This window comes from Acanthaster planci, linkage group LG11, assembly GCF_054643075.1.
Source record: "Acanthaster planci isolate LZ-2023a linkage group LG11, COTS_SCS, whole genome shotgun sequence".
NCBI classification, from domain to species: domain Eukaryota; kingdom Metazoa; phylum Echinodermata; class Asteroidea; order Valvatida; family Acanthasteridae; genus Acanthaster; species Acanthaster planci.
Window position 1 is genome coordinate 4,615,672 of NC_141787.1, and position 19,577 is coordinate 4,635,248.

The 19,577-nt window shown below is 40.4% G+C and overlaps 1 protein-coding gene across 1 annotated transcript; it reads right to left on the reverse strand.

Moving 5' to 3' along the window:
* Positions 1-1,768: 1,768 nt before the first annotated feature.
* Positions 1,769-19,329, reverse strand: LOC110981574 (anaphase-promoting complex subunit 2-like). The gene is made up of 11 exons (XM_087143107.1): positions 19,173-19,329; positions 16,382-17,046; positions 15,139-15,271; positions 13,789-14,086; positions 12,770-12,887; positions 10,497-10,672; positions 9,371-9,672; positions 8,460-8,579; positions 5,224-5,362; positions 4,361-4,602; positions 1,769-3,152 (listed from the first exon to the last, which is right to left on the reverse strand). Exons 1-11 carry the CDS (start codon positions 19,314-19,316, stop codon positions 2,940-2,942), a joined length of 2,550 nt encoding a protein of 849 aa, XP_086999233.1. The 5' UTR covers positions 19,317-19,329; the 3' UTR covers positions 1,769-2,939.
* Between the last annotated feature and the right edge of the window lie 248 nt (positions 19,330-19,577).

Here is a 19,577-nt window from a genome sequence, read left to right on the forward strand (position 1 = left end):
TTCTATAAAATACATGTACAATTGCCAACTTTTGATTAACAGTCAAATGCTACAAATGCTCTTTTGCAAGACTCATTCAAACTGCAGTTGTGTGGCATTTCTAATTTCCTATATCTTAACCACTTCGTGCTGGGGAGCCCGGTTTCGGGCACTGTGTGTTTATACGCAGAGCCGGGGTGCCCAGTTCTAGACAAAAGAACTGGTCTGTGTAACAAAAAACTGTATACGGAACAAAGGACCTGCTGCTGGGAATTGCCACCATTCTTTGCCTTCCCAATTTCAAAGGTAATCCGGCACTGTTTTGAAACAGTATACCACTGTTTTGGGCATAACTCACCTGCGGATTAGCACCGCGGACAAAAGTGCTCCAGGGCCCCATTGATGAGCGACACAGCGCCGCTGCTCGCTAATCCAGCCGCGTATGAAAAAACGCTACTGGCATTCACCGAAACAAAGGAAATTATGCAACACCACACAATTCTGGGCGCTCTTTTACAGGGCTGCAGGATTGGGTTGAATACTCGGGTGCCAATGAAGGTCGCCTGTCAGATTAGAGTAGCGACCAGAGTCGTTCGTGCGAGTGTAAACATCCAGTAATTGAACACATGAAATTTTGGAGAATTTTGAAAACGGAAAATCTTGAAAAGGTCCCGCCATCACATACTGCTCAAGAGAAATCCACCTGGCAGGTAGTGGTCAAGATACACTGGACAGCAAAAGAAACTTGCCACTTCTGTCAAAGGCCACACAAATAAACAATTTTTGTACACAGGTATGCTGCAATACCCATTACTAATCACATGCCCAAATGCAAGTGATTATCTTTACAACAAAGAAGAAATTGACATGCACGGCAACTTGATAATTGAATCAAAAATCACAGAAAATAGCAGAATGAGCTTTAAGTTTTACACAGAAATCAATGTCACAGGACAAAAGAAAGAAGTCACAATCAGTACTTTTCAATAATGTGCATGCATAGTCAGTAAGGATGGTATCCCTATGCAGAAACCACTCATGCATGTCATTTTGACAAAACAGGTGTTTACTTTGTCATTGGTTGTTTAAAATGTTGTCCATTCATGGGTCATTTTTGCTTGGTGGAGAGTGCTTTTGTGTGTGACTTTTGATTCAATAACCAAGTTGCTGTGCATGTCAATTTCTTCTTTATTATAAGATAATCACTTGCTTTTGGGCATGTGATTAGTAAGGGGTATTATAGCATATATGTGTACAAAAATTGTTTATTTCTATGGAGTGTATTTATGTGGCCTTTGACAGAAGTGGCAAGTTTCTTTTGCTGTCCAGTGTATTATTCAACACATACAGGGCAATTATTGTTACCATGATTGGCTGGGCCAATAGCCAAGTTCAAGTGCAACTCTTGTTCTACCTTTACAGACATTTCTTAAATTTTGTGGGCAAAACACATCAAGGGGCAGCATGATGGAACATTAGCCAGAGGTTAATCCAGGTACTTGAAATGTGAACCTGTCGCCAGCCATGCCTGTACATCCAGACAGCTACATCATGTTCACACATCCTTCGGTGTAAAGTGGTTCACTTGCTGAACTGATTGGAATTCTGCAGGTTTAAGAGACTTTCAGATAGGGCAAAAGTTCAGTCAATTCTTTGAGCTTCTCTGCTTTTGTATTGTAAGCATGACCGAACTTCTACAAGTGGGGAAGAATGTTACCTCTAAAGGGAAGGGGAATTACAAGCATAGCCCCACCCCCAAGAGTTTAATTCACCAGAGTAGAGTCATAAATGCGGAATGATGCAAATTGTTGCATATAATTTTCACATTTATTGTACCAGGAAGGAATTATGCAGACAGTGCTGTAGTCTGCATTATGAAGCACACAGTTCATCTAAAGCTACAAGACTTGTGCGTTCTTTACAAGGTTCCAAGATTATTTGACAAAAGCCCCTATTCAGGATTTCCGAGGTCGGCCTACGTATTACAGCACCACAAAGTGTCAGGCCAGTCCCATCTACCTCCAGCAGGGACTCTTTATATTCTGAGATATAGCCTTCCTCTACCCCCCCATCCCCCTACCTATTGCATGTAGCATGTAATTAAGCAGTCTGCTGATGAAGTCAGTCCTTGCTACATTTGCATAATATTGTTACAGCACAGCCAGGTTCCTGTTGGACTTTTCTTCTGTGTTTTTGCGGAAACTTACCATGATTTCCTGTTAATCTTTAGGGTAAGTTCTCCAAGCATGGTTGGCAGTGTACATGTAGTGCACAGTATTGCTGTCTGAAAAGCATGTCTGCATGCTGATAATAATCAGCAACTTGCTGTTTTAGTGGTTGCATTATGGAACTTCAAATTTCCTTGATGTTTCCACTGCTACCAGAACTTGTTGAACTGGCATGAAATTTGGCCCTGTTTCTCATGGATTTGATCATACCTGCCATAATTCTCATGACGCAAAAGACAAAACTGCCTTGATGGAAATGTACGTATTGCATAGCAACACACTACCAAAAATAGCAATTTATACACAAACAAAATGCATAAACAAAGGAGTCAGGGAACTATTCTTCACATGAGGCATTTTACAGTGCTTCTGTGTGGGTTTTACAGAGTGGTGGGGTTTCTAAAGGATTAACCCATATCTACCACAGCTCGGCAGAAGTTGTTTGTGACCACTTTTGGTCTGGTAATTTACCACAAACCCGATGTAAAACTGAGACATCCATTTCCTGAGCATTCCGACTGGACTTATTTCAGTCATTTTTCTGCTAAGCTGCAGTATTTTTTGTTAAATTAAAAACGTCCTACAGGAATAGGGCTTATTTAGTAAATACCAGTAAGTAATGTCTTTGCGATAAATGTACAACAGGAATTGTCCAATGTGGCTAAACAGTAATTTCTGGCCCAGATGATTCATGTACACTGCCTTTGACAAGATTTTTTTCTTTGGGTCCCTTCATGTCTCTGGTTTTGGCAAGCGATAGACCCCGGCTGAGTATACCAACATTTGCTCCCGTACTTTGCGATCCAAGAACTGACGTAGTTTGTGCTCTGAGAATTCTGAGGCTGAAGGGCCTTGCATGGCAAACATCTTCAGCATGGAGTGGATGCGATCCAGACTCAACGACTCCAGGTTGGTCAGCATGCCAACAATGTAGGACCAGAACACCTGACCAGAACACAAACAAAAAGACATGATAGGCTTTACTGAACCTCTTAGAAACTGAGAAGTCACTATGGGCCTCAAGTTGGGCCCAGAGAGGGCGCTGTTTCCTTAGCAACGGAGGCTCCTTTGGTACTAACTGTGCATTGCTGGTTCACGACGAACGACTAGGAAACACAAGCGTTGCAGTCGTTTGCTACCAACAAAATGAACACCCCCGACCAATGTGGCTCTTTTCAACCAGTGAGGGGGTGCTTCTACTTGAGGCAGATAGACCAGTCCATACATGATACAAAAGCAAATTTTGCAGGCGTTAAAATGGTTGTGATGTTAATTCACTTTTGGTCTCATATTGGCCTTTCATCAGCACTCTTCACTGGTGACATGTTTAGTCCAGTGCAGGCTAGATGCCGTTTTGGACTTTTTGGAAGCAGGTTGTCATCATATCACATTGTCTCCATGTTCATCATTGGTAACATGTATACTTGAATTCATAAAATGAAAGGATCAGCTCACACTGCAAATAATCAGAACATATACATGTGCATGTCAGTCATGTCAAGCATTGTATACTTTGTGACTTGATTAGTTTAATAATTATATGTTGAATAAGCTACTCAAATACTGGTGCATGTACAGTACAGTGTACATGTATTTATTAAAGACTATCATCCGATTCCGCCCACTTCGACAGGTTCTGATGGCCTTTAAATGTGCATCAGTGATGCATTTCCTTGTGTGCTGGGGAGAAGTACAATTGCCATTTGTATATATTTTTTTGTTCACAAAACAGTATTGAGAGCAACAGTGCCAATAAAGCATCTTGCCTTTGCAGGGCAAACCGTGTATTGCTGTGTACATTGTTGTAGAGAAATGCCACACTGCAGCAGGCCGATATAACTCAGTTACATGCCAATTGGGACGTGCTGAATATCCAAATAGATGATGGATGATCAATAGCAATTTTTTTTTTCAAAAATAACTATTTAGAGTGAAAAACAATGAAATAAATCATCAGATAATTTGGTTACAAAACTTCCAGCCTCCTCCCTTTAGTTAGAGGATGGATCCTCTTCCTGATACAATATGGATCCACTCACAAACGTGCACATTTTGCATTTGCTTCAGAGGGAATTTGATATAACCAAATATTCAAATGAAGGCTGAATATTCAAATATTCAATTCTTTGAAATGACTTGGCCTTATCACACACCTGAAGTTCCTCCTCTTGCTGGTCCTGCGCTGACGCCATTGCAGATTCTGTTTCTTCATCACTGTCCAACAGAATCATCTCATGTTGCATGGCCCGTCCAGCTCGCTGCTCTTCAATCAACACAAACGTGTCTGTACTCTCCTCTCGTAGCACCCCTTGGCTCTGCCAGAATGCCATCTTGCGACGCAGCGCTGTGACAGACACCTGCATGACGGCACTCAACTCATCCACGGTCCACTTAGCTGTAAGAGTTAGATTATATTCATGGACCTTATCCCCTTAAGTATCCATACATGGGATCTTCCTAAATCCTACAAATCCTCCACTGCGCCATAAACTAATTACACATTATTTTGCAATAACTTCCAAGCACCACTGATTACGAGGTAAAAATTGCTGAGCACTATCATCCATAGTTCTCCGAATCCTCTAAATGCTGTCTGTACATTTAAAAGCCAGTACACCAGTGACCATCAGGAAAATGGATAAAAGCTTATCCCGGGCCTTGAGAAATATCCCATAAAATTCTCCCAATAAGTCATATATGTGCACATTTTACAACAGAAACAAATTCACCAAAGCATCAGAAAATTTGAAAATAAATCTTATGGAATCCAGTAAAGTTAAATTTACAGAACTCAAAATGATTGTTGAATGTTAGAAGATGAAAAGCAAATATGCTCGTTAAATTTCATGCAAAATGTATTGAGAACCTCGTTTTAGGACCTAATCAAGCAGTAAATGCTATGATTGCAACAGATAAGGAATTGGTGAGGCAACACCAACAGGTCAGCAGTTTCCATTCCATATTGACATTAATCCTCAATATATTCTGTGGCACATTTTCAGGCACACGTACATACCTTTGTCCTGGAAATGCATGATGATGGTTGCATGTACTGGCGACACCGACAATTTCAGTCGGCGGTCTTTCAGCTCCAATTCCAAATTGACAAGTCCTAGATTGGTTTTCCAATTCAAGGTACGCATGCCTTTCAAGACCTTGGAAAAAAAACATTAAATACACAAATTGTCACGTGAATTCTTTAGACAAAGGTGGTATTGTGACCTAGATTCCACTGTGGTCTTAAGCCATGTTTGAGGAGAGTTGTTCTTAGATTTTCTCCTCCCTCTGCAAAATATCAACACTTTGATTTCTGGCTACACTCCATGGTCTGATGTGGGTCACTTAGTGGCTGCTTAACATCCACATGCCTTTATCTCCCTCTCAGATTTGAGGTCGAGAGTAATACGATGAAATAGCACCCAACAAACAAACTAGAAACACAAACCCAGGATTTCACCCAGGGTTCTGATCTGTGTGAGGTGGTCAAACAAATTTGCCAAAATTCTAGTGCCTAGAACAAAAAGCAAGTGTTTTCAAAAAGGCCTAATATAAATTCGGACAGTCGAACAGTACATTTACTCCAAAATTCCCCTCTCAAATAAATTGATCTTGTATTCTGTGTCCCTCTTTACCATTCTGAACAATCTGAACTGACCCATTTCAAAATATCTAAATTATTTTGTTTTTTGTTCCGTCTTTGTCTGTTTTTAGTGTGAGGTGGTAAAATGCAGCAGAAAAGCCTGAGGTGGTCACTCAAATCAGTGAGGTGGGCCGCCTCACCCTTGAATAGGCCGGGGAAACCCTGCACAAACACTCTCCAGTCTTTCCAAATCCTAGACTTGGTGGGTTGATAAGATATCTCTAATATTCTATTCACGCTTTGAATATTTTACTGTTCATTGCTTTCATCTGATTGGAAATGAATCTTGCAGAACTGTACGATGGGACCCTGTCATTTGAAATGAGCTTCAGATTCATGACACAAAAGTTTGAGTTAACTTGGAAGCGAACTCACTAGTAATAGGTCAATTTATTTTTTATAAGATGAGACAGCTACCCAGCATTCAATTCAATCTTAGTTTATTTTCTCTAAGTATTAAAATGTTACAATTATTGCAATGATTATTTCAGCACCTAGTCAGTTTCTCAATATGGGCTGTTGTATCGTGTACAGAAAATCTATGGACGGTACATCACTTTGCTGTGCAGCCTACGAATTAAAAAGTTGTTCTATTAATGTTAACAATGGACACAATAAAGAACATGGACCAACGGAATTTATCAGACTTCCGCTTTCCTTGCAGTTAAGACAAAAAAAACCCCACCAAGCTGCCAGAGATAAAAATCGGCAACACCTCAGGTTAGGAGTCTGTGATATGTCATGTGTAAATTTGCATAAAGAATCTGTTGACACAATGTCAGTGCTTTAATGTGTTGAAGTACCAAGGCACTATTAGATGTATGGATACATTTTAGGACACTTTTCTTCTGTACAGTTTACAAGTTACTTTTCAAGAGGTATGAACCTGTCATATTGAATACTAATCACTCATTGTGACTGGCTCACAGTCAAGATAACATGGCAGCACTGGACAGATACCAAGGTGTAGAAATATTTGCTCCAAATGAAAACATGATGATTAATTGGTTTATTCATTTATTACTTATACTGGGGAACCCATTCAAAATGTTATCCATAGGTGCCAGTTAACAATGCTAAAAAGTGTAAAAGACATTTGGACAAAATCATTTTAAGTATTATAGACAATCACAAAAATCAATCATCTTCGTTAGGAAAGAAGGATCTTAAAAATGTTTAAACTTATTGAAAGAGGCTCCTGTAATGGCACAGGCAGTTTGTTCCAAGATGAATTCACCAGTCAATGAAACAAATGGTGTTGAAATGTTTTCAGCAAGTCCTCACAAGTCATTCACAGTTATCCAGTTTCATATCATAAGCTTTTTAAATGAATTGTTGCTGCTTTTTCTAGACCACTCTCATATTGCCTACAACTTGTACAGAAGGCCAAAGTTTACAGAAATAACACCTTTTGGTTGGTTTTTGATTTCACCTGCAATTTGTTCAAAATTTGTTCAAAATGGACATAATTCTCTGTGATTTTAACTAGGGTTGTAGTTTCATTTAGTGAGTGCATTATTATCTGTGTTCTGAGAGCTGATTTTTAACTCTTTGTGACTTTTATACCGACGGCCCAACATACTATTTACGGCCACTTGTAGGAAAACAACGACTGTGACGTCAAAAGAGCAGACCCTGTACTGTAGAGACAAGTAGGTCCCAGTTCACAAATCGTACTGCCCAGTCATGAGGACATAGACTAGTCATGTTCTCCACTCATCACGAGGACATGAACTTGTCATGTTCTCCACTCATCATGAGGACATGGACATGGACTAGCCATGTTCTCCACTCACCATGAGGACATGGACTAGGCATGTTCTCCACTCACCATGAGGACATAGACTAGTCATGTTCTCCACTCATCACGAGGACATGGACATGGACTAGCCATGTTCTCCACTCACCATGAGGACATGGGCTATCCATGTTCTCCACTCACCATGAGGACATGGACTAGCCATGTTCTCCACTCACCATGAAGACATGGACTAGCCATGTTCTCCACTCACCATGAGGACATGGACTAGCCATGTTCTCCACTCACCATGAGGACATGGGCTATTCATGTTCTCCACTCATCATGAGGACATGGACTAGCCATGTTCTCCACTCACAATGAAGACATGGACTAGCCATGTTCTCCACTCACATAAATTTGCTAATCTTGAGCACTATTTCTTAGCTGTGTTTGGCGAAGCTGTGCTAAAGGTTGCAAGTGCACAGAGTTTTCTATGGTTACGTCACTAAGTTTAAGCAAAATTTCCTCCAAGGTTAGCATGCCTTTGGCTGTGCTTACAGCTTACAGTCTCCATGAAATATGTGGAGTACCTGTTAGGGTTAAATCTTGTGCTAAGCAGGGCCATGAAATTGGTCCCAGGTCACTCAGCGACTCTTATGAGAGGAATGTCACATCTACTTTTCTGGCCCATCTATGCTACAACATAACTGATTCCCCTAATGCCTACGACTGGTCTTATCACTTAATTTGTGACTGATTTCCAATCTGAATTCATCTTATCTTGTGATAACAACGCTACCCTCACCCGACAAATGATGCATTTTGATTGCTAGAGCGATCAAAAGAAATCATATAACCGTAGTCTGTGTACCTGGTATGACTTGGTGTAGTCTTCCATGGCTTTCTCTATTTCCTCTGGTATCTTGAGTTTTTCTTCTTTCAGATTTGGCCAAAATTGGGCTGACAGAATCATGGCATTGAAGTCAAAATCCTGGGAAAAAAGAAATACCAACAGCGTCTCAGAAAACATTAGTTTTGACAACATTTCATGTAGCCAACCTGTGCAATAAGTAACCATTTGTTGCTTCAAGCTGTGCATTTTTGTGATCCAACCTAATGAAATGAGTCAAAATTCAACAGAGCAACCTTTGAGTTCAAAGGCCTTCAAAAGAATTTTGCAGCATGTAAATCAGCAGGAACCCTTTTCCATCCAAATATGTCCACACATGTACAGATGAAAGCCGCTACAACAAACACCACCACCAAACATGCAGGTATAGTAAACATCTCCCTTGGTGTCCACCTGCCACTAGACACTGCATGGTACCAACATACTCCTCCCATCTGGGGAGGCTGAGCGAATGAACACCTGACCACTGCTGCTTAATGCCAACATTCTTCAACATTTCTGAACTTGAATGCGATGCAAAAAGACACAAATCAAATATGTTGTCAATCCCAAATGGATTTCTCCTTGTGCATAAATGTATAAAATCACACAGTAAACTGCTTTCTGTCACCACTTTTGGTTACTGATCATCTGTGTAAACAGCACGAAAAGAAAATTAACAATGCCAAAGGACTGAAAGGACTGCTTTTCCTAAAGTCTATTTGAGTTCATAATGGATGTGCTTGAGGTTGGCTGGCACTGAATTGTAATTCTGATATACATGTACATGCAAGGCTAGAGTATAAATGGTGTGATTTCCACATGAAGCTCGAATTCTACCAGGCTAGTTCATATGCATAATTACAAAACTTCATACGTTAGAATGTTCTTACTTTCATGGTGTCTTCAGATAGAACTTCCTCATCTTTCTTGAGTGAGCTGATGTGAGTATTGCAGCGTCGGGAATCAGCTACATCCTTTAGCATGACCTCACAGTGGTGGAGTTGAGACTCACCAAAGCACAGCTTAAGCAACTCTAAATAGCGCAGCTCCCGGGCCGTGTCATAGTTGAACCCTGTCAAGATACGGTCAGCTAGCAGACCTCGATACTCATTGACAAACAGCTCCCGACTGCCATAGATGTTGACCAACATGCTGATTATGTCAGATGACCGACGGCTCTTTGATGTCCGAGCTAAAAACATGGAAAAATCAATTACTTCATATGTGCAGGGTTGTACCTAGGCCAAATTTAGTGCTGGGTAATATATTGGCGAAGTGCAGTGAGAGTTCTTGAGTGTCCCGGCTAGGGTTTGAGGGGCCTGTTCAAGGGCCCCTGGTGGACTCTAGGGCAACACACCAGTGGGGCTCAAAGGGGTGGAGCCCGAGGGGGCATAGCCTCCCTAAAGCTCCAGGATTCTGGGGTTTTCAGGGGGGGGACCGGTTTTTATGGCATGTTACAAAGTGTAATTTGTGTTTGTAAAATGTGAAATTATCCCTAAATAAAGATGAACACAGGATGAAACAATTGTCTCATAGTATTTTTGTAATAAAATACAGTAAAGATAGGAATATCTGTACATAAGAAGTTTTAGATTTTTGAGAAGTGTTACCAACTCAGGGAATGAAATATGTGCCGGGCGGTCAGGCTCAAAATTACCCTAAGTGCTAGGCAGAAATTATGAGACCTGGGCTGCCCTGCCTGCCATTGCCTGGTGTAGCTACAACCCTGACTGTGTGCTGGCCGTAGGATGAAAATGAAAACTTGAAATATGAGAATTCCAGATCAATGAACCAAGACGTGATAAACTTGTGCTTAGTCGCTCAAGAACGCACAAATTTTTCCAAAAAAATTGGCCTGTCATTTTTACTGTCAAAAATTAGGGAACCATTCACACATTATGCCTTCCTACCTGGGTCAGCATCAATGGGGTCAGGGAACCATTCACACATTATGCCTTCCTACCTGGGTCAGCATCAATGGGGTCAGGGAACCATTCACACATTATGCCTTCCTACCTGGGTCAGCATCGATGGGGTCAGGTTGCCAATCCTGGTGGTCTTCATCTTCTTGTTCACTGCAGTAACTTTCATCCATAGTGACTGGTTCTGCTTTAATCAGTTCCTCAGCTAGCTCTTTGTTGCTATCATCTGTCAGGCTGGAAACAATGCAACGTACAGTGTCTTCCCGTGTCCTGGACAAAGAACAGTAGTATATAATCTAGTGTGTGAATTAAACAAACAGAAATAATCTTTAAAAAATGCTTCCCTTACATGTATCATCAATGACATGGAGAAAGTTATGCTAAGCCCTGTCCACCTTTGACGCTATGCCACTAGCACACACTTAAAGATTCCACAAATTTGTTAGATTACCTCTGTGCCTATCATTTGCTCACAAACAGGCACATCCATACATGTACACGTCCTGACACTAGTTGTTAGGATTGCACAAGCTGAACGATGGTTACATGCATTATGGGACAATATTTGATATTGGGACAAGTTTTTGTTCCTACAGATACAATGTACATGTCACGGCCTTTCAATACAATTCTCTCCCTTTCTCATGCATGGAGCCTGTAGACTTAGATATACACAGCAATAAAGATGACAATTTGTGTTTATTGACAATCATGTTGTGCATGCACTGTGTTGACTCTTTTGTGTTTTGTCTTCAGTTGTCAAGTTCAACTAACACTGATTAAGAGTAGGGCTATAAGAGCTTAGATGAGCAGAAATGACACACACAGTGGAACTGATGTAAAGGATAATGCCATAGTGGCTAAGCTTGTACAGTCACCATGACCTCATGTATGCTAATGACACAGTTGTATACAGAATCATCAACACTAATAAGGCCAGTGTAATTTTACAGGAAGATTTCAACTTGATTAGTGAATGGTGTAAAGATAATCGCATGCAACTGAATTCGTCTAAGTGCAAAGTAATGCATATAACCCACTCAAAGAAGCAGTCTCTTACACCTTACTATCTAACAGGCGCTGATGAACCCTTAAAGGTTTCCCACTCTTATAAATACCTTGGAGTTATACATTCTCATGACTTAACTTGGAACAAACATGTAGATATGGTTAGAATCAAATGCTCTGAAATTTCTGGTTCATTCGCCGCACTGTTAAAACCCGTAACAAAAGTGTACTTCTTAAATTATTCTCTTCTCTTTGTGGGCCTGTTTTAGAATATGCAACTCTGGTTTGGCTCCCTCATCTTAAGAATCAAATCCAGTCCCTAGAGACAAGACAGCGCCGATTTACAAAATCATGCTTTCCGTATAATATTGCACACTCCCTCTCCTATGAACAACGTTTGCAGGAACTTAATCTCCCACCCATCTACAACAGGTTAATCTACTTGAGCATGGCTATGGTTGTGAAATGCCTCCAAAGACACATGGATGTCCCTTCTACCCTCCCTTCCCAGCCAAATGCAAGGAAAACTGATATCTTGCTCTTCAGTCACCAGTCCAGTCGGACCAACTGCCTTAAATATTCTCTGTTTGTTTCTTTCTGCAGGTTGTTCGACACTCTTCCTTCTAGCCTCCAGAATTGTGTCTTCTACCCTCTCCAAATGAATTTTTCCAATCTTTACATGACCAATTGTTTAACCTAGAACCCATCTCTCAGGCTTTGTAATCATGTATTTATCCCCTTGTTTATTTGTTTGTTTTTAGTATAATGAAGTGTTGACAGAATGTATTTCTTTTGGGCGATCCTTTGGGAGCTGATTGGAATTCATGTTAGTCATTGTAACTGTTTCTTACTTTGTTTACTAAGAAGTTATTGTCCTTGTAACCTGTTTTTCCCAAGAAATGAATTAAATGTAATTGTAAATCAATGACTCACGGCTGGTCAAGCCATAATCATACACATGTTCGATTGCTTAGAGCATTATATCTAGTTCAACAACAGTAGCAGTGATGCAGATTGTCAATTTCTTGTCATTAAAAGCAACCCAATCCTGATGATTCAAGATTTACATGATCCTTTCAGGAAGACAATTCTAGAATTACAGGCAATTGTGCATAGACTATTTCTCCCAAATGGAAAACATCTTGTGTTCTGCACTGTGTATTGAATGTACATGTATTTCTCATGTTGACAATCGGAACTCTCAATTTTTTTAATTACATTCCTTACATTATGAAGTGAAAAGCAAATTAACAACATATTTTGGCACATTGGCATTTATAATTGGAGCCTATGTGAATCCTCCAAAACAATATTCTGCCCGTAGCCTTGAACATTTATGAACATTTACATTGTACCTACCGCAAATATTTTCGGACAGGTTGGCAAACTAGCTCAAGTATGATACCTGACGGATCTAACACTCTGAGAGCACGGATAGATGAAATGTACTGAGTCAGGATATCATCGGTGTTCACTCCTTGAAAGAAAAACAAACAAACTGTAGTATATCGTCCGATTTCTATGAAGTCCGGTTGTATCAAAGGTAGTAGAGTGCTAGTCATTCAAAGTGGTAGGGAGTCTGTTAAAATGGGGATAAATATATAGTTTCAAGCATTTCAACCTTTCATTACAAGAATTACGAAGTGCAAGTGAAATGGTTCTTTTTTGAGACCCTTCAAGTTTACAATTGTGAACAAGTTTTGCAACCTCTGGCAGATGGTTTTGGTCATCTGGGAGAGAATACGCTTGTAAAGAGAAACCCAGTTGAACTCCTGCACATTCAATCACAATGTCAACATATACAAGTAAAGTGTCACTGATAAGTTTTTCGTCCTTTGCATTTACTGTATGTACAATGCCAGCAGTGAACTTTTACATATATGCAGGTGACAGAACTGCTTTCATTTTACACCCGTTTTTGATGGCAGACGGTTTGTCAGGGAACTTCCTGGTGAGATGGTGAGATAAAACTAAACACACTTTTCTTTAAATTTGGAATGGATTCCTGTCATGAGTACTGGGATATTCATGTTTATATTCAATGAGGTATCCTGTTACCATGCCAACTACATACATGTACATGTGTAATGCACACCTGAGCAATTAACGCAGGATGATGAATGACGACTTCCAGACTGGATTAAATGCTTTTTGTCACTGTTCAGTTGAATATTAAAGTTGTTACTTGACTTGAGGCTGGCTGACTTGTGAATGGCCTGAGACATAAAATTTGTGTCAGTGCATTAATGAAACCATGTGGGTTTGTGCAAGGAAATTTCTCACCGGCTCTTAATGTTCCTTGACAAAAAGTATGGTACATGAATATTGTATTCTTCACCCTGCAATCTCAATGTGACGCTGTTGTTACGGAGTACTACCTGGGTGAAGTAAGCGTGTCTCAAACGAGGAACGCAGTGACTGAACCAGGTGCCTCCTCAAGTCTGTCTTCTCCAAGCACTTCTGCAGGTCTTCCAAAGCACAGAGAGAGTCAGGGAACTCCACAATGATGTTAAAGAGTTCATTGATGCGAAGGTTGGCGTAGGTTTGGTACAGGAGATACTGCAGTCTGTCTTTCCACTGACTCAGTGTTTGCTGTGTGCTGCTGCCGATTGTGCGTTGTGATTCCTCTCCACAGAAAACGAGATTCAACCATCTCACAACTTTGTTGGACAACCACTACATGTGCGTGTGTAAATCAACATAGAAAACTTATTTTTGTATATGTAGTAGTTATTTATCTCAACAAACATGCACCTGAGGTAAATGTGTGGTGCATCTACATCTACATACATGATCTAAAGGTTTCAGGGAGTAACGACAAACTTTATGAAGCCCTTGCTGTGAGTTTGCAGGCACCACTGTTGCCTTCTGCCTGGTCTTGTTATGGTCTCGACTACAACACTGCCAGGCACATTGACACTTCAGATATTTTAAAAAGAAACTTTATGGATCCAATACGGCCCGTCTCTGTACATGAACACAGTGGCATATTTTTGAACTTGTAGAAAAGCCACACCAAGCCCATGTACAATATGACAATACTGGATGGGTTCTACCTTCTTTAATTGGACAAAATAGTCCAATTGGTATACTGTACAAATAATGGATGTTTACGAGTGCAATGGTAAAAATAATTTTATGATAGATGAAATGTTCTATTCCATGAGGCAAAGCTGAGTGAAATGGAACATTTCATCCGTCACATATGAAATTATTCTTAGCACTGCACGAATGTAAAAAAGTCCTAATTTGTCTTATACAAAACATGCACAGATCCTCTTCTGTTAGGAGGAAATATAATCAGTCCCCACGTATTAAATTAATGTCCCTCATTTTGCAACCAGATTTGTATCTGAAGCCCACCCAGTGGTAGTTTTGTGTAATGTTACAATGCAGATTGGTTCCTATTCCTACTTTATTTTCCTCTTTCTTACTGTGAATGAAATATATGAAATTGGGCCAAGCACCAGTCAAGTGCAATGAAGTTTTAGTCAATGGGTGCTGTTGCATAGAACAAACAATTCACAGGGATTTATGCGGGTACAGATATGGTATAAAATCTGACGAATCAGGGACAGGATTAAACTATTGATCAACATGATCAATAGGCCTTTGATTTTCTGAAACACAGTGAATTCAACAGTTTGTGGAATTAAAACCCAAATAGAATGTACAACGTGAACAACACGTGGCATTTCCTTGACTGTTGCAGTGACTACGCTACTTACCCTTTCTAATTTGACAATGTAAGAAGTTTCAAACTCTCCTCTGCATTTGTTTTCCACATGATGTTTGATCTTGGCATGGATAAGGGAGGTGATAGCCTCTGCACACACCCTTTCCAGTAGGCCCAAGGAGTGTCTGTAGATCGTACATTGAAAAACAAAAAGTAGTGCACAGTTGTAGCATAATGAAATGTACACATAGGAACCATTTTGTTTAATAATCGACCATTATTCATGATACGGTACATACACATGTGGTGTGATATTGTATCCAACAACTGTTGTATCTCTTGCATGTAACACTATCACAAAGTGTTTAGTTTCACCATAACAAGAAATGCTATATGAATTGGTCATACATGTATATTTAGCAGATAATAATGTACATGTACATGCAAGTTCAGCTGATCCTTAAAGTACAGTCTTAATACTGATTTGCCACACATTTCAGTACATGTATTTTGTTGTTGGAGTCAAGTGAATTACAAGTCCTTTTACAAATTCAGTTACAAGTCCTTCGCACATGTAAGACCACCCATACATGTACGTGTAGGTGCAATCAGCTTGTTGTCTTATAAACCTTCATGTCTCAGTTAACCTTATTTTCAACTTTTGTTTCACCATTTCAAAGTGTGTTTTACTGCCGTTCTGTTTTTATGCTAAAAGTATTTCCAATTCTGAGCCAAACTGTGATGTCATCCCAGGAAGAAAGCTTCAATGTTTATTGGTTTGAGCACAAAAAGTGTGGCATTTTGTAGGCTTTGCTGGCCTAAATTTTCACTTCTTTGCTGAATCATTGTTGTTTACATGCGTAACAATAAGCAAGCATCAATCCGTCTCTCAGAAATGTTTTCAGTTGGTAAATTCTGGGTTCACAATTTGAATAGAAAACTTATGCACTGAACTACATAGGTCTTCCCTGGATGACATCACAGCAACAGCGCCCTCTGTTGTCTTGGAAAGCAAAAAAGCAAATGTAATTAAAAGTGTTTAAGAAGTGCACTTTTCAATACATGAACAATCCACATAAAACCGAAAAGGAGTGTAACAGGGATTTTTTTGCTTGGAAAGAAATTCCAGACAAGGTTGACAGCATTATAAAATTGGGAGTTTATTCCTGTGGTCAGACTCTAGACAGGGTCAGCGGCACGAGAAAAGCCGTTTCCTTGGCTTTAGCCAAATAGAAGGGTTGGTTGGATATGAGTACCATAAAATTAACCAAGAACACTCTTTGAAATTTACTTACAACTTTGAATTGATTTGATGAAAACACCGAAGTACACCTGAGCAACAGCACTCCTTACGCAGGTTATGGCATCCCATACATGTGATGTCATCATCTGCTTCCTCTATTGTCTCCTGTTCCTCCTCATAGTCAGCATCATCTTCACTGCTCATGCTAATGTCACCAACCACTTTCTTCTCACCATGAAACGCATGAAATGCTTGGCTGTAGAAGTCATGCACCAGGCCTTGGAAACATTTGGGAGTGTGGTCAAAAAGTATGGCTTTCAACACTGTCTGGATTCTTTCCACAAGTTCAGTGCATTTCACGTATGTATAATTTACACGTTCGGTCAGATGTGTCTCTACGGCTAACTCACTGAGTGTTCTTGCACTGTTCATGAATGGAGCCATGCTTGTGTACAACATGTTAATGGCAGTAACAAGAGGGCTATCCTCAGTCAGAGATAATTTGCCAGGGGGGCTGTGATGTAGAGAGAAGTGTGACCAGAACTGGGGGATTACTTCCTTTTGTAGTGTTTGCTGTAGTGTTTCCATGAACCATTCTTCCAGGAGGTTCGCCATGCCTTGCTCAGTGAGCATACCATAGGCAATCCTGATGTCATCCTTCACGTCTGTATCTCGCATGCCTTGTGCAGTGTTAGTGACAGCATCAGGTGTTGAGGCCTTCATCATTTTATCACATGGGAAACCAAACAAAAACATAAAGAGATGTCATACATGTGACACTTAATGTTTGATTAGACACTAACCCAAACATACCACTATATGTACACAGGTTATCTGGTGACAATCCCAGGTATTCATCAGCTATTTCAAACAGCAAGATGGAGATTTCAGCAGGGGAAAAGGTCTTGACAGTGTACTCAGCATGTACAGCAAGAATGCTAACTTCTTTCACACAGCACACTGCATTGTGTGAGCTCTGTCTTGCACATGGGTCAAGTGTAAATCATTCTTTCATTCTTTCAGGTGTATGGGAATGCAGATATTTCAACTATCAAAATGAAATTTGACATAAAAATCAAAGTATCACTGTTATTTCCAGACTGTGTTATCTCCCCTTACTTTAACAACCAGCATCAGTTACTCTTTCCCCCGAAAGGCGATAATGCCATATGTACTTGCATTGGAGAGATCGATGTTGTATGAACCACAAGACCAAGTTCAAAGTCCTAAAGGTTAAAAAACATTGATTTAACATGAAGAGCAGTGACAAGTTTGGATTAATTATTTTACCTGTGAAAAGAAACCAATATCAACAATTTGGGGTTCATGCACAGAGTGTCAAGCAGTGTATTCAAGTCCATTGCAAATCCCTGTGAGTCTATCACAAGTCCATCACAAGTCATTCAGTCTTAAGCCAATTAACGAGCTATTCAAATGAGGCAATCTTTTGTCATTGTGCAACCTGCTACTTAGCTTTGTGAAGGGAATTGTGACTGGACTTGTGATGGACTCGAATGCAACACAGGTGTCAAGTGATGGTACAGACACTGCATGCTTGGCACATTGTAACCGTGTGTCAAGGTATACAGTTTGCACTGCTGCATGAAGAAAGCAGCAACTCCGAGCCTGGCTGACAAGATCGTTTCCGATTTAAATGGGAACTTTTTTCTTTATCCTACATGTGAGTAAACCAAAAGCCTTATCACTACCATTGCAAACTTTGACTCCCACTGAATGTGGGCACATAGACAGTTTCAGGACTTTGTGGTGGGGGAGGGGTACCCCCAGACCTGTGCGGTCTGACGTCCGTCCTGCTCCCTTGAACGGGAGCGGGGCAGATGTCGGACCCCACAGTTCTGATTTTGATTCGGGTATAACAATGTATGTACGAGCTATTTTGGCATCATTAGGATTAGCACCCTTTTCCTATAATAAGGAAACAAAGTCTACCTTTCAAAACAACTCTTAAAGTTGGCGGTGATGTCCTCTTTCATATCAGACAGAAAAAAGGTCTTTGCTTTCTGAGGGATATTATGAGGTAAAATGGCAGTGTAAATGATGCGACAAACAGCTGTGAACAAAGATGAATCAGTCCGGTTCCTTGACCTGGAACCATAAAAGTTTCTTTTAAGAAATTCAGTATATCCACAATGGCTGGGTCGGGTAACGAGACGAGAAACAAAATGGCGCGATGCGGTCATCTTTTGCCGAACTCAGGTAAAAAATTCTGGTTTTCTTGCCTAAATATTGTCAAAATTTACCTAAACTAGAGCCACAAGGATTAAGGAATGGATCCTCAAGGTACACACATGTATGAATGTTAGTTTGAAAAGTGAACTTCGTATAGAGTGAAATCGTACGATAAAGAAGAGCCTACTGTATCCAACATAGTTATTAAAATACATTGAAATTCGTTGTGGTTTTGCGAGCGTTAAAAACTTGATAATCAAAATATATGTACAGAACAATAATAAATGACACTACAAAAATTCCCACCAGAATTAGGCCTACAACAACAGGCCTTCGACAGCATATCACGTATGATGGGTAGTTGGACCATGTTGGACTCAACTAAAAACTTTCACCCGCCCATGTTCAAATGTTAAAAAAGGCGATTTAGGGTCCAAGTTACTCGGCCTTGGCCTAGCAGGGCCTAATGACAGTTCAGCTAGCCCAGGTGGACTCCCTGACCGTAGGGCTTCTACGTAATGAAATGAGGACGACGTCCAACCTGGGCTGACACTACAGTTCAGCATCATGTTTGTCAACTCCTTTACTGTTTCTGTCTCCATGCCTAGACTTGGGCCACTGCTCATTGGGTCCTTATTTCCTTAAATACAAACCTCTCCATGCTTTCGTAGATCAACGTAATTGCTAGCAAGTAATCTGGTGGTAACTGTCTGCCAAGCTCCGCTCGCTAAATCTAAATTGTGCGCCATATTTCTGGCTGGATTTGCATGCAGCATGTCTGTGATATACATGTACATGTACTGTACATGTACATGCATGTATGTATGCAAGGTGCCGGTTTTACCTCATCCCCATAGTATCAAGCATGAGTTCTCACGGTACTAGGCCAACCTGGAAATAAAGTGACTACTGGAGACGAGGTCGATGTACGTTGCTTGCATGCCGCGTGCATTGATATGAATTTTACCCAACCTGACAACTGGCCTGGGGTGCAAACTTCATCAAAGTTCAGGGTCAGTACCATGCACGCCGACATCACTGAAGTTTCTCAAACCAAA

Excerpts from the sequence above, each read along its gene's own strand:
- LOC110981574 (XM_087143107.1), bottom strand. The coding sequence starts at position 19,316 with ATGTACATGTATATCACAGACATGCTGCATGCAAATCCAGCCAGAAAT. Across the intron at positions 14,087-15,138 it reads ACATTGTCAAATTAGAAAGG|TGGTTGTCCAACAAAGTTGT; the intron begins GTAAGTAGCGTA and ends ACGCACATGTAG. Across the intron at positions 10,673-12,769 it reads CCTGTCCGAAAATATTTGCG|GACACGGGAAGACACTGTAC; the intron begins GTAGGTACAATG and ends TTCTTTGTCCAG.